General features: G+C 39.0%; 2 protein-coding genes across 2 annotated transcripts in view; one reads left to right on the top strand and one right to left on the bottom strand.

Annotated features, from left to right (window-relative positions):
* The window catches only part of adam10a (ADAM metallopeptidase domain 10a), a 116,924-nt gene extending 113,821 nt beyond the window's left edge, over window positions 1–3,103 (top strand). Inside the window, exon 16 of the mRNA XM_053676780.1 lies at window positions 120–3,103. Within this exon, the coding sequence (XP_053532755.1) occupies window positions 120–229 (110 nt within the window). The 3' untranslated portion in view covers window positions 230–3,103. The remainder of the gene's footprint in view (window positions 1–119) is intronic.
* A 415-nt stretch (window positions 3,104–3,518) lies between these two features.
* Window positions 3,519–15,651, bottom strand: lipca (lipase, hepatic a). Its single transcript, XM_047151685.2, has 10 exons — window positions 15,421–15,651; window positions 12,903–13,081; window positions 11,841–12,020; window positions 11,565–11,685; window positions 10,332–10,571; window positions 9,426–9,668; window positions 8,309–8,423; window positions 7,540–7,758; window positions 6,180–6,346; window positions 3,519–4,879 (listed from the first exon to the last, which is right to left on the bottom strand). Exons 1-9 carry the CDS (start codon window positions 15,500–15,502, stop codon window positions 6,229–6,231), a joined length of 1,497 nt encoding a protein of 498 aa, XP_047007641.1. The 5' UTR covers window positions 15,503–15,651; the 3' UTR covers window positions 3,519–4,879; window positions 6,180–6,228.
* Window positions 15,652–15,870: the final 219 nt, after the last annotated feature.

A 15,870-nucleotide genomic window follows, 5' to 3' on the forward strand; every position in this document is an offset into this window, starting at 1 on the left:
TCTCTCTCTATATTTGTGTCTGGGAGTATGTGCGGGGGAGTAGGACTAGTACCAGGACCTGTACCGGTTCATTGCTCTAATCTTAATGTCTGTCCTCTCCTCCACCTCTCCTTCTGTAGGTACATTGAAGAGGAGGAGAGCTCAGGGTCAGAGCGCTCAGACTCAGCCACAGCGTGCACATCTTCGCCAGCCCAGAGATACCTATCAGATGGGTCAGATGCGCCGCTAAGCTCCGCACTCCGCCTTGGTTCTTCCTAGTGCCTACAACAGGAAACACTTTACTCCAAAGAGTTACTGAACCAATCAATTAACCCCATCCACAGTCTTACAGAGCTGTCTAAAGGAAACAGCAAACTCCCACAACAAACTTCAAACAAACTGCTCTGTAAAGCAATGATGCTGTCCTCACACTGAATAAAGACCAGATGAGGAAAAGAGAGAATCACTGCTTTGTTTTCTTATGTGGATATCTATTTCCCCCTTCCCCCCCCTTCTTTTCTTGGGCATATCTCTGTAAGTGGAGTGCTTCAAGGGTCTGGTCTCTGTCCACTTTTAATTCTCTTTTTTCCTCCACCCGTATTTTCCCCAAACACTGCCATCCTGCTAGGAATGACATGATGGGGAAGCGCAGAGACCCTGTGGTCCGGCAAGGCAAGGCTGGGTGAGCAAGAGCACCTTCTTCATAGACTCTGTTGCCAATGTGATTAAAAATATCCTCAATGAAAAGTAGAAATATATCAAATGCAAGATTTTTTTTTTTTAAAGATCACATTCTCTCTCTTTCTCTCTTTTCATTTGTATAGTTTTTCCACTAAATGTTTTTTTTTCTTTCTTGATGCGTCGTATGATTGTGTTTTTGCTTCTGGTGAAGTTATTTACTATTTTGATTGACACTCAGGACAAATTAAAAAGCCTAAAGCATTATGTGTCAGCGAGGTGAATGGAAAATGCCTGATGATTATTGGCGATGTGTTTTTATTTGCTCTGCACGTCCCTGTTTTGTTCTATGACCAAGACTGAGTATTCTTGTTCTTGTAAGTTTCATCCTATTCTCACACTCTGTTTGCATTAGAAGAGTTGCCTCGTTTAGACTGAGTGAAATTTTAAAATCCTGAGAACAGGAGCAAGAGAGACAATGAGACTTGTGATTGTGTTACCTTTTGGTGAATGGCCTTATTTCACATACATTTCAGCTGTGAAAGCTTGTGAGAAGTATGCTGATGTTGTATTTGTAGTGTTGAGTTCATGTCGGATCCACCACTGTCAGAGATGTTTTACAACTGCCTAGAAATTTCCTGTGGCATGACTATGGTCAAAATCTTTGTTTCTCTGAGAACAACCACTAATACAGAGACCTGCTGGGAGGATTTTGGAGTTTGGAAAACAAACTAGAGGAAAACTAGGAGGACTTTATGAGTACATGTTGTGGTTTCTACATGACTACTTTCCATATCGAAGTGAATACAGAAAGTTCATTCAGGAAATAAACCAAGCAGGATCTGAAAACCTAAATACGTTAGTAGTGGAACTGTGTTTAAAATGTAGCCTTTTCAGATGTTCACCTATTTATACATGAGTTGTTGATAAAATAATGGCATCCTTAAGCCTGGTTCCAGATCCACAGCATTTTGCTGGTTGATTTTTAGCTAGATTTTTGTGATGGAAAAGTGACATTTTGAGATTAAGCACCAGCTGGGAAACCACCACAACAGCTTTTCAGCATAGAAGTGCTATAATTATTTCAGATTGTCCCATCTCTACTCTGCAAAAGTTCTTCAGATGGAACAACGCAAATTTGTTTCTATATTAGAGCACCTGCGGTCCAACCCTTATTCTGTACTCCATGTGCAGAAGATGATCTGTAAACACTTTCTACTGTGCCTGATGAGCAGCAGGACAGATTTGTGCCAGTCTCTTATAGGTATAGGGTCATATACACATCTGAGAAGAAAAGACTCAGTTCAGGGGCGCACGGTGGCTTAGTGGTTAGCATGTTCGCCTCACACCTCCAGGGTCGGGGGTTCGATTCCCACCGTGGCCCTGTGTGTGCGGAGTTTGCATGTTCTCCCTGTGCTGTGGGGGTTTCCTCCCACAGTCCAAACACATGCATGGTAGGCTGATTGGTATGTCTGCAGTGTGTGAGTGTGTATGTGATTGTGCCCTGCGATGGATTGGCCCCCTGTCCAGGGTGTACCCTGCCTTGTGCCCCATGCTCCCTGGGATAGGCTCCAGGTTTCCCTGTGACCCTGAAGAGGATAAGCAGTATAGAAGATGGATGGATACTCAGCTCAGAGAGGGTGGACTGTCAGGCAGTCATTAAAGCGGCGCTAATTTTTAATTTTTTTTTATATTCCTTATTTTACGTTTCTTGATGCAAACACGTGTACCAAAATAAAATCGTTATATTCTGTTTATAATAAAACACTCTTTCTTGTTGGAATGTTTGTTGGTCCATTTGTCAACTGGATTCAAAGTTTTTCATGATCTAGAGCTCTCTTGAAAAGAGGATTGTAACAGCTCTCTTACAGATCACTTACAGTGCGCTCCAAGGTCCTCCCTTAAGGCATGACTGATTAGTGGACAGGCCATTTCATTTGCTCCTTCATTAGGAAAGTGAGTTATGCGTTTATTCTACTCGACAAGTGTTGCCGAACAGTGGTTGGTGGTTTGAGTTTTGCTTGAACTTAAAGGCTCTGATCGTACTGAATAATTCTTGTTCTTCTGTGGTAAAGTGGTGTGGGAAATCTTTCTTTGGGCAGGGAAGACTTTTTGTAATTCAGATATGGATGCAAAATGTGTGGAAATTGAAAGAGAAATATGTCTAATACTACTGTTTGATTTTAATGGCCGCTGTGTTTTATGCAGTACCCCCTTTTTTGTGAGTTTTACTTTTTCATAATTCAGATTTTTTTTTCCCTTTTCCTTTAATTTGCTCTCAATTTAAAAAAAAAAACAAACAAACAACTTTTTACTAAGAATGCAAAACGTATTGTGCAAAGATATGTAATTTTTTTGAAGTACTTGAAATGCATTAATAAATAGATTTGGTCAATTTCTCAATACACAGTTTATTCACATTAATAAAAACAGACTTGGAAAAACATTTCAGCATGCTGGTTGTGTGTTTCACGCTGCTGTGTGTTAACAGCAGGTACATTTGCTCCTGATGACATTTGCTATAAATGTCACTTTAAACACTGTTGTCTATGTTTGTGCAGGTCCTGGCTGTAAAGTTTATCAGTGGACGTCTGATCTCAGCATCGAGGGAACACGACCAAAGCAAACTCGCATTAGCCAGCGCAAAATGCAGTAGCACTTTTATCATGTGACCTGTTCATTTCTTCTTATACGTTCTCGTAGACTGTAATAATCAGCTTGTAACAGACAACAATATTACTATAACCTTAATCATAAAACCTTAGGTATTTGTCTCAATACAAAAGAAGGTCAAATATGAATTTGCTGTGAAGTTATAAACACTTGCGACATAGATGTAAACGTATAGAGATTTTTAAAAAAAGTTTTACAAGGTTTAGGTTACATATAGTGTGTATATAATCAGACTGCATTCATTCATTTAAACTGACATCTCCTTCTCTTCTTCTTGTTACCAGATTTCTTTATTCAAAGATGCTGCTACAAGTCATGGAAGTGCTGTGCTGAATGAATTTTCAGTGCTTGGTGTGTTGGCTCGGGTCCAGTGAGGTAGAACATTAGTCTGACTGGGGGGAGGGCTGGCTTGGAAATGTGCTGTTTCTGGAGCTTATCCATTTTGGCCTGTCAATACTTCACCTTTTCTCAGAGATAATTATAACTCTTCTTTGTAGATATAGGATTTTGAATAGGTAATTAAATGAAATGCTTTGCGTTTATTGATTTATCTGCTCAGGTAAATCCCACAAGATTATGACCGATGTCTTGTTCAGTGACTCCATGGAACAATCTGTCCTCCAAAAAAGGTTTGCATTTGCGGAATGATCAGTTTTAATGGGACATTGGGACATGGTGAAGATTTACAAAGCATTTACAGAAATAATTAGCAAAACAGGTTCGCCTTATGGATACATAAAAAGCATCAAACTTTGTAAATATTACGAAGGGCCATGTTCAAATCTGCATATGGATCAAAATAGCATCTCTCCTCAACTCTTCTTCTCTGACTTTCCCACTCAAGAATGCACACAACTGCGGCGGCAAGGAAAATGGAAGAAGTCCATTAGATCATCTGACCCTAAGAAATAGTTTGGCATCTATGCCTACAAGCCGACATCAAACTATTGATCTTAATAAGCTAAAGAGAAATATTCACTAGATTCAAATGCAAATTCAAAAAACTTTTTAATGCTCATGGGCAGGGTTTAAATAAAATGCAAATTTTAGCCACACCATACTATTGTAAGAAACCTATATATATATAGGTATCTTGTATATATATATATAGGTGTGTGTGAGCAGAATGTGAAATAATAATCAGTGGTCAGATTTCCCATGTTCAAGAAATTAAACAAATCACAAGGGTTGACGCAGTGAATTTCATTCTCACAATCTCAAGAACAACATTTTTATAACGAGAATGAATAGTGGCTTGGAAAGCATACCATGAAATGGCATCTAGCACTGTTCTTCTGCATCAGCAGATAACAAGATACAACGGCAAAGCTAAAAATGAAATGTCCCGACAGCCAAAATGAGCTAGCTTTTCGATAAGAAAGATTTCTAAAAATCCATGAATTGACTGAATCATCAGTCATAATAACATCTAAATGTTAATACATAGCCACTGTGTACAGGGTGATACATCACTTTTACTGCAGACCTGCAATAGAGATGTTACATCAGATGTGACGCGCTGGAAGCATCACCGCCGCTCAGACTTTGTCTGCAGGTTTAAAAACAAAACTGTGTGAAATGACAATGTATTCTAGGCAGCATTTGGACCTGAGGTCTATATTAGGTCCAACTGTCCATAACCTCTCAATAACAGACTTCAGTTGAGCTACCACGTGAGCTAGCCTAATAAAAAGGGACCTTAAGCCTAGTTCACACTGCAACGACAGACGCTGACCAAAGCCAACAGACACGTTTGTCTGGTTTTGTCGTAGCATGGTCTCGCTCCAACCAATCACTTTTTGTTTTACAAGCAGGACAGAAACAGAGTCATATTGCACCGAACTCGCATATATCATCTAACAACATCACTGTAATAACATCTAAAAGAAAACCAGCAACGTTATGGTTCATAAATGCACGGTTATTATAGATGAGTGGTCTGATGAATTAGTAATGATTGATTCACTGATTCAATAAGGATTCGTTAGACTGATTCAAACCAGTAACTCCAAAGGTTTCTGAGTCTTTTAGCACGGTTCGTTTAGAGAATGTAATCATTAGTGAGAATGCAATCATTGAATTGGATGACACTGGTCGGGCTGTGTTTTGACATGCTGCTTGTGAGAACACATCTTTTCCCGATACACAGTCTTTCAATCTCAACACACTCAATTTACTGTAAAATCCAAAAAAATCCGTGGATTCGGTAGTGATACAGGAAACACTGGTAAAAACACATATAATGCTTTAAAATAAAGAATTTCTGACCCATAATGTTGCTTGTTTTCTTTAGATGTTGTTACAGTGATGCTGTTAGATGGTTAGATCCACTCTCCTGTCGTCATTCCTCCTGATCGAGCATGTTGGAGAGCCTTTATAATATGCGAGTTTGGTGTAATATGACTCTGTTCCCGTCCTGATTGTAAAACAAAACGTGATTGCATAAAAACATATTTGTAAAAAAAAAAAAAAAAATTTTTAAATTTATTCGCAAATATCATTTTATTTATTTGTCAATTGAATTTATTTTTGTGAAACTCCTAACATATATTTGTGGATCTCATTCAATGAATTTGTTTAATTTTTGTAAATCTCACTACATTTATTTGTGGATCGTAATCTATTTATATGGAATAATGAAACAACTCTAATCCCATATTATGAGGGTCTGTGGGTGCAGTGTGAACTAGGCTTGAAATCACAGCAGGGATTCAAAACAAGGGGAAAGTGACGAGTACCAGTCGACAAGAGCGGATTAAAAACAGTAACTGTGGTTTCAGCTTCTTCTGCGTCGCTTAACCTCAAAAAGTCCAAGTGTTGTTGTTGTTGTTGTTTTTTAACATACTCACATTACGACGTTACAACACGTGCGTGAGCACAAAAACCCCGTGCTTTCCTTCAGCCATGTGACCGCATGTGCTCCGGCTTTTCCCGCCTTTCATCACAGCGAACAAACAGCTTCTCCTCAGAGGGCTGGATATACACCCCATCTTCTGTCCGAGCACAAAACTGGGTTCTGTGGAGAAAAGGAGATAAGACGGGTCACAGGGCAAAAGCTAATTAATAATCATAAAAATCATTTACATTTCATACAGAAAGAAACAAAATCCACTGTGTGTTTGCTAGGATATATTACCTTAAACCGCCTCTGAACCCTCAGGGTCCTTTAACCATTTAGCAGTGCATGTTATGAACCCAGTCCATCTCTTTTAATAAGCAGAATCTATTTTAAAACCATAAATATGTCTTGTCTCTATCATTAATAAACAAATACATTCATATAATGTAGAATTTATATTTAAAATATTGATGGGAATTGAACCTTAATAACTATTCCTGTTCTTGTTCTTGTGTGTGTACAAGTGTAGCTCATAGCTGGAGCTAAATAACAAATGTTTCATTTTTTCAGTTGTATAAACAATTTTATATATCTTTGCTAACATTTTGCTTTTTTTAAAAAAAAAAAAAGAAGAAGAAAAAAAAAGAAAGAAAGAAAGAAAAAAGAAGGCTGGAAGTAAATTGTGCTCACAACATATAATACCACAATTTACTTCCAGCCTTCTTTTTTCTTTTTTCTTTTTTTTTTTTTACCTTGCTGCCAAAGGTACTCCAACGTTTGCAAAATGTTAAACTCTTAGTCTGTCAAATGATTAGTCTGATCTTAGGAGTTTATTTTATAACTGTAATTACCTAGAAAATTAAAACTGGAGCTTGAATAATTATTCCAGTCGAGGTATTTTCGTAAAAATCTCTCTCTACACTGGAGCTCTGCGTATTCATCCCTGAGCCTTGTGTTGAGATACACTGTACGGGATAAGTAGGGCTTGTCCACTAGGGGGCGCTGTAGGAATGGCTCTGAACAGTGTTTCCAACCTTGCTACACATTACAGAAAGAGACTTGTCGTCCTCTCAAGGTTAGGCATAAAAATTGTGAGTCATTGTGAGGGTGCCATTCATTTTGAAACCAGTCATTTCAACTGAAAACATTGACATCATGATTCTCACTCATCATTCTTTGACCAGATTAGTAAAAGCAGTATGCATATTTATTACATTCTTACATTAACAGCGCATGGTAGCTACATTTTTTCCAGCAGGTGTTTCTGAGTAACTGCTCGCTTTGTGAGTGACTTATTTGCTGCCATATTTGTACTGCAATAGTCAAAATCCTGAGCAAGGATTCTGAACAGCACAGAAGTGCTGTTTTACCTCTGCTGTGTCTCCCCTGCTTTGACTCGAATCCTGCCAATGGTCATCTGTGGCACAACTTCCTTCCTACTCCATGGGATTATGGTCTTCACTTTGCTCCACATGTTGGTCCACAGTGGGTCTGCTTCCCAGGCAACGTGCATCATCCTCAGATCGCCGATGTCAGTGTCCAGGGTGATCAGGAAAATGTAGGTCTTGTTGCCTGAGAGTTCCTTTACTCTTTCAAAGAGGTAAAGATGGTGTAAAGGGACAGATTTGTTTCATTTGCTTCATTTAATTATTGCAGTCTGACTGAAGGATCAGTTCCGTCTGTAGATTTCAATTTGAAATGAAATTTATTTATTAGGTAGATTATTTATTTAGGTGTGTTGTTTGTACAATGCTAATCTAGAGGAAATAAGCTTCCCATGAATGTGGACGTTAGCCACATTAGCCATGTAGCTCTAGTGCAAAACTAATGAACAAACTTTGAGCACCAAACAAGGGCATAACAGGGAAATTTCATACATTTTATTTTAGGATATACTACACCTTTATCTCCATTTACTTTGAACTAAAGCACTGGCCTTGGCCCAAAACTGCGATGACGTCTGTTGATTCTAACATTCCTGATATACCTTACAAACAGTATGTGATGCAATCGTTATTTGCATTAGGTATGATAACCACGTACGTGTTATGTAAAAGTTATAGAAACAGCCTTGCAAGAAATAAGGGAATAAGAGATTTAGTTCAAACAAACTATCCGTAAGTTAGAATAAGGACTTACAGCGTGATTGGCAAGGATTCGCTCTCCTCAAGAGTGCCGGTGAGTTTGATGGTGAGAGACGGATCAATCTTTTCAAACCGTGTGCTGAGCTGGATCCTGATCTGAAAGTGGTACACTGCAGATGAATGAAAAAAAGAAAGATATTACTGAGAACTGTTTCATGCTCCAGTGGAAATTCACTTAATGGTTTCTATTCAGCATTTTCATGGAATGTTTTATTTGACTTTCAGAAAGAGTTTAAACGTTCTCCACTTGTTCATGAAACATTAACAATGCTGTTATGTCTTAATTTAACATTCTGTGCTTTTATCTTGATACCAATTAATTCTATACGAGTGGGTGATTTTCCTGCAGATAGCCTTATTTGTAGGGTCATTATAGATGTCCGGTAGGTCCACTGAATCGCCATTGAACCACAGTTTATTATCACGATGTAACCGTCAGAAATCTTCAGATTCCTGGTGGTATATTAATTCACATTGTATCCATGTGGTTTGTTGCACAGGAGAATAAATTCATATTTCAGCATCGCACAGAGACATTTAATTTGTCTTTTATAATTATAAAATGTGATTACCAGCATTGAGCAAACTACTTTAAAGGTAGTTTACACTAAGCTACAAGTAATTCTACAAAAAAAACAAAGTGAGCTACAGAACAAGCTACAATGAAGCTACATGCATGACTGGTGTCAACTCTTCTGCTAATTACAAATAATAATGTAAACAATTTCCACACGAGCTTCAATCAGCTCCCTCTGATGACAGTGAAGAAATGGCGAAGCTCATAGAGATGAACTGGCCACTTATTCATTTCCCAGAATCCCAGAACTTACGATTCCAGTTCGTTTTTCTCACATCAGCATCAGAAAGAGCACACCCTTTAGCAGCAAGTAAACATATCCCACAGTAAAGACATACACATCCGTCAGAACCATTTATACAAAGTGACTTACAGGTGAGGCAGAACCCAATGCAAGCATAGTTGAGGTTCTTGCTCAAGTAACCAACAGTGGTCCATAGACTTGAACTCAACCTTTCAGCCACTAGCACTAAACCCTGAGCTACAACAGATGATGATTTAAAACATGAACACTGTTACAACAGCTCTGTCTTACATTTGTATGGCATAAGCGAGCGTGTTTTGAGGTACAGCCTCTTGCTGGTGCTCGTCCGGACCTTCTTGATGTCATAGCCGAGAGTGTTACACCGGTTTTTGCGGCAGTCCAGACAGACACCCTTGTTAAATGCTGTGTTGTCTCTGCACTTGTAGGCCGTGATCTGTTTGTCTCTGTTCAGGAGAGAGTCAATGAAAAGGTGCACCGCTCGCTCGTGGGCACACTTCAACGTCTGCTGAAAGCCTGCACACAAACAGACAGGAATAAAACGAGAATAAGAAGTTGGTCTTACCTACAGATGTTATTACGCTATGTTTGTCATCACATAGTCTCTCGAGGTTTTAATTCTCACTTGATGACACAACAATGTAACTGGAAAAAATGACAAAAGTATAGCAGCTATTTCTGCACATCTTTCTGCATTAGAATGGTCTTATCCTTGTTTTCATTTACTCACTGCTTGATCAAGACTCGTCACATGACCATCACATGACTCGTTGCGTTTCACTTTGATTAGATATCTTAAGCCTGTTGTCCAGCTCATGCATTTCACATAAAGGCAGATTTTGACACCCTGCAGGCATGAGCTCAGCAGGGTGGAAAGCACCATGCTGCATTTGGGATTATTAAGATTTGTGCTTGACAGCTTCTTTTATGTTTGTGAACTTTTTATCCAAGTAAGTTGTCAAATCTTTCTTTTTCATCAGCTGAACATGTTGGGAATTCACAGCGTTTCTTTTTAAGATGCCAATTTACTCCAAATCATTAAATTTTAATAGCACTCTTCACTCTCCTTTTCTCCAATCCGTCACTTCAGTCTCTCCAACAATATCCACTATCCACCCTTTAATCTCTTCCTCTCACCCATCCCAATCTTTCCCTTTCTCTCCCTCTGTTGATGCTTACCCAGAAGGCCATACTGAGACAGGTGGGCATACAGGTTCTGAACGTGCAGGTGGCACCCGGGCTGAAATGATCCTCCGTTAGGGTAGAAGTCGTAGTGGGCAACGGGTTGATGGATGCCCACACTGAGCCCCAAGTGCTGCTGGGTAAATGTGTGAATGGCGTCCACAAACCTGGCATCATCTGGGGAGAGTCTGTCTGTAGAGGACATGCCTTCAAACAGTGGGCCTGCAGGGTCCAGGCCTACACACACAAACACACACAAACACACACACACACACACACACACACACACACACACACACACACACACACACACACTTGCTGCATTTAGCAGTTGCCCTAAATGCTGTATTTAGTTACTACTATTTTACATTAATTTAGTGGGTTGGTCTATGATGCAAATCAGAAGAGGGCTTATTTCATTCCCATGCTCAAGTCCTCCTGGGAAGTTTGTATCTATGAGTTACATCGTATATATATATATATATATATATATATATATATATATATATATATATATATATATATATAGTGCAAATGGTTTGTCTCAGTGGGTGAGGTTTAAACAGTAAGCGCAAGCGGGGTCATATTTGATCATATTTGAGTGCAAAGGGGGAAGATTTAAAGTGGACTGTTCTCTATTTCCTGACAGAAAAATGGTGGCTTAAACCCTGCAAAGAGATTTCGTTGCTTATCATCCATATGCATCTAATTAACTGTTGTGGTATTGCATTAAGGAGACGTGTGCCAGCTGTGGCGAGTTTAAGCAGTGACTTAACGGATTTTACATGGTTTATGCAGTGAGTAATATTTTGTGCCATGCGTGTCGGTTTTCATGCATGTGTGTGTGCAGCGGGTTGAATGTTGTGGAATCATTACTCCAGTAATGTTTCAAAAAAATTCACTTAGTATAGTCATCGCTATAGATAGATCACCGATATTTTCTTACTAAAAGGTTTTAACTGCAGTATCTTCTAGTGATTTGCATCGCTTCTAGAATTAAGACTTTTTTCAGTAGCAACATATGCTACCTTAATTTAAAAAAAAAAAAAGAAGTCCTGGTTTAATTGCAACCTAATGATGATTAACAGTCTGTATTTCCATGTTATGGTCATTTAAGTTGAAACTCCTTGGGAAAGCAACAAAACATTTAAAATGTCTACTACTGTACATTCAAAATGATCTGGAAGTTGGAAAGCCTTCATAGTTATATGTAACTAAATTTTCTCTTACCAGTGATTCTTCCCAGAATCCTCCCTGATGCGGCTAAGTTAGTTCCAGCGAATCCTGCTATGTGAGCACCCAGACTGTAGCCGATAAGATGGGCCTTACTAACAGGACACTGTGTGAGATCCTGGAAATGACAGAAGCAACAGATATGTGCACTTATGGTAACATTCTTACATGGTTTTATACAGAGGACTTCCGAGAAAGTCAGTGTATTTTAGTGTTGTATTCTTTAAAGCATAAACACCCTGGTTCGTAGGCTTTTTTGTTTAGTAGCCTCACCTCAAGCCACATGAGCAGCCAGGCAATCTCCTGCCCCACCACCCGTGTGTTTTGAGCAGCAATGGGATAGTGCTGCTGTGCTAAGGTCAGCCAATCACTGACCAGGATATTGATATCCTTCTGTGTGCTTTTAAGTGCATCAGCCAGCCGAGTGACCCAGCTTTCTATCATCCCATCCACCTACAAGCCACACACAAAGAGGTCAGGTTATTTACTGGCAGTTTGAGCCGCGTTGTCTTTCTTGTGATTGGTGGTGAATGTCTATAGGTGTCTATGAAATCCTGATTAGGCATAAATTGTTAGACAGTACACGATATGAATATAAACCACATGAATATTCAACATGCATCATGTTTGTTACATTCACGCTTATCTTGCACAATGACCCTTATTACTCTCTGCATCATGTCCTGCCAGTCCCTGAGGACTCCATGTCCACAACCTCTGCCTGGTGCATGCACTATTACTATTAGCCCTAATATACACATGTTAAAAAAACACCTACCTATGCCTGCACATTACAATATGGAAGCCACTGCCATCTGAGGAGGAGGCAACATTTGAACAGTATTTGTACCCCTTAGATAAAAGCTTTATTATTCATTAGTCTGCATAAGACTTCAAGGCATCTAAATGTAGTCAAATTTGATTTGCTTTATTGTGATATTAAAATGCACTCATGGGGTATGAATATCCTTGGACCTAATTCAGCCCTGACAAATAGGATACTCCTAAAACAAAAACCAGGCTTAAATTTAGCTTTTTAGGTCTTTGCATTAATAAAGGTTTATGATATTATAATGACTTTGGATTGAAAAAATGCTCTCTTCAATTTGACCAAAATGTGGTGCCTTAGCTGCCTAATGACTAGAACAGACTTTCAGGACTATAATTATTACCCATATCTACAGCCTCCTGAATGGATCTCAGTGGTAATAGTTTCACGCATGTTGAATATTGATTACACTGGGTATCATCTTTGCAGTACTCTGTGTGTTTCTGGAATCTGTATATTCAGTTAGTTGTGCCCTATATTTTCCTCCTGGTTATGAAGTCCCATACCGACCAGCCGTGGATGATGATGACCAGTGGGTGACTGCTGTTGAAGTGACAGGTCTGCAGAGTGTGGGCTTGGAAGAGCTCTACAGTGCAGGCATCCTCTATATCCTTCCCATGCGTATACATCCTGAACATGGATTTAGACTTATAGTGTGTCTTCATCTTCAACCCCAAATCATTGTCTGTAACAGAGTCAAACAAACCCTGAGCTTTTATAAGGCTAGTGATGACTAATGTCTATCATGCTTTTGCAGTAGGAGATTTGTATTTTTCTGTTTTTTTTGTTACGATCATGGTCTGCTTTGCTGAGCACAGTAATACTTTGTTTTATTTCCTTCCATGTTCACGTTTCACTTCATACATAATAATGCAATATTCAGTCTGTAAAGGATTTTGATGAATTTTTTTTGTGATTGTTGTGGCCAAAAATACTTGATTTTGCTGTGGCTTTTTTCTTTTCAAAATTTGCGAGTTTTTTATGCTTTTATTTTTGCAGAAAACGACTTGAATTGGCAAAATTGCAGTTGCACGACATTGTTTTGCACGCTCATTCACACTGATGTTTGTTGGTAAATGAGACCTTTTAACTGTCCTTGTGAATCGAAGAGGGCTTTGACTGAACGTGCGTTGTGATGACATCACGTGACTCATCTTTGCCCTAATCTGGAGAAAATCTGTGGTAATTTCGAAAAATTGCAAACTCCTCCTAATATTACAGAGTTTGTTTGCTTTTGCATTAATTTATGCAATCCAACTCAAGTAAAAAAAAAAAAAAATTTAAAAAAAGAGGGAAACTGTAAATATAAACTACTCTGCTCTCACGTCAACACAGGCTGCATAACAGACATCAGCCAGACATGGTATCAGATAAGCAGACAGATATTATCAAGGGTATCTTTGTTGTGTATGTGGCGGAGCAGCAAATTACTGATGTGTGTTCACTTGTTGACTCATATATCTTTCAAAAGTTAGTACATTTCTTCTTTCTTGAACCTGCATATAAAGAGATTTGATAGAAGTGAGTAGGTTGTACTGTATTTTCCATTCCACTTTAATCGATCCAAATGAAAATCAACCCCCCCCCCCATGTTGTGATTTCAGCCTGTGCAAATATTTCTGTGTGAGGAACAGTAAAGAACAGTAAGTTCTGTACACTGACTTATGTTGTAATCACTTTGTACTGAGGTGCCTGCTGAATAGAGAGGTGTGTGTGTGTGTGTGTGTGTGTGTGTGTGTGTGTGTGTGTGAGGTGTATATCATTCACCAAGATGCATTGTCAAATGACTTCCAAGTAATTCCTTGTGTTTATGTCTAAACAGCTGTGTTTTGAGGAAATTCAAAGGAAATTCATATTACTACATGCTTATTAGAGCTTATTATAGAGCTTATTATCAGATTCCGGAAATTTTCGACGTGATTCTTATTCCAAGTGGAATTGATTCATTTGATTTGGAAAGCCAATCGTTCTTCACTATTCATTTTCTGAATAAACCGATACCATGATTAGTTAAGTAATGTGAGTTGTTGACTCATGGACTTACCCTCTTATCTTAAGTTCATGTCAACATTAATAATAAACAACTGTTAATTTAGTTAGCAATGCAAATTGGAGCTCTAGCTAAGTAAATAAGTTCTGGTTAACTGGGACTCTCTGATTAACTCTATCAACTTATTTGGGTGGGTTCCCTGAATATGCTTTAGCTTCTCTATGTGTCTGTTGTGAAGTATTCTAAAATACCTTGTCTTTAATTTCAGATTTTGCTCTGTTCATTTACGTACTTTCTGCATTCTCCAAGGGCGGCACGATACTACAATGGGTGCTGTTGCTGCCTCTCCAGCTTCCCTGACTCAGTCCTGAGTTAGGGTTAATCTCTGCATGGAGTTTTGCATGTTCTTCCTGTGTTTGCATTGGTTTCCTCCAGGTTCTCTGATTTCCTCCCATTGTCCAAAAACATGCAAGTAGGTGGATTAGCTATGCTGAAATGCCCCTAGATGTGAATGTGTGAATGCATGGTGTTCCCAGGAAAGGGTCTGGATCCACGTCAACCCTGACCGGGATAATGCAGTTACTGAAGATGAATTAATGTATTCTCCAGTGTAAAACACTACGAGAGTACAAACAAGGCATTTTTTGCTACAGCAGCAGAAGGACAATTTATGTCAAGTTGTGCAAATGTAAGCCAAATAAACTTCACTGTGTCGAGTCATCTTCAAAGCTCTAGAAGATTTCCCAATGCCTGGAATCGTAAAACGCAGAAGTTGAAACGCTGACTGTATAGATTTGGATTTGACACTGAACAACGATCCCTTGTCTTCTAATATCCTTATGTTCATTTGCACTTCCTCAACACAAGCTTGTTTTCGCAGTGACTGCAGTTTAGCACACAGGCCCCTGACTACTCATCACTTTTATTAGCTTCTTCCACCACAATCAACTACCAGATATTGGATGGGTCTTAATAACCAAGAGTTGCATTGGAAAATGTATTACATGAAAACCAGGTCATTAGTAAGCGCTCACCTGCTCTGTTTCCTCTTTCTCTTCTCCCATCACACAGGCATGAGGTAATTAACAGGAAGGACAGCACATTAACCACATGCATTCTGCTCCAATAGACTGCAACAGCTTGCTAATTCAACAACTAATGGCAAGTTTCTTCTTAAAATTGAGTATTATGTGTATATCTATCTAGATACCCTCTGGCATTTGTCATTCTATGTGGGTGTGTGTCCAAACTTAAAATGGGAAAGCGAACCACTATATGCAAATGCAGTAGGTTGGGGGGGGGGACTGGGAGGGTTGTGGGTGCAAAGGCACTCTGAGAATAATCCACGTGTTTGACAAATTTTTTATTACCTCTCCCTACTCTGAGCTGAGTTCTCTGCACTAAAGGCAATGATTTACCACTGTGTAAAATAACACCTGCAATTTGTAGGTGACAGCAGAACTCAAATAGCTTGCACTGTTGAA

The sequence above is a fragment of the Ictalurus punctatus genome, chromosome 27 (genome assembly GCF_001660625.3).
Source record: "Ictalurus punctatus breed USDA103 chromosome 27, Coco_2.0, whole genome shotgun sequence".
Taxonomy (NCBI): Eukaryota; Metazoa; Chordata; class Actinopteri; order Siluriformes; family Ictaluridae; genus Ictalurus; species Ictalurus punctatus.

Excerpts from the sequence above, each read along its gene's own strand:
- lipca (XM_047151685.2), bottom strand. The coding sequence starts at position 15,502 with ATGCATGTGGTTAATGTGCTGTCCTTCCTGTTAATTACCTCATGCCTG. Across the intron at positions 11,686-11,840 it reads GGCTGCTCATGTGGCTTGAG|GATCTCACACAGTGTCCTGT; the intron begins GTGAGGCTACTA and ends TGTCATTTCCAG. Across the intron at positions 10,572-11,564 it reads GATTCTGGGAAGAATCACTG|GCCTGGACCCTGCAGGCCCA; the intron begins GTAAGAGAAAAT and ends TTGTGTGTGTAG.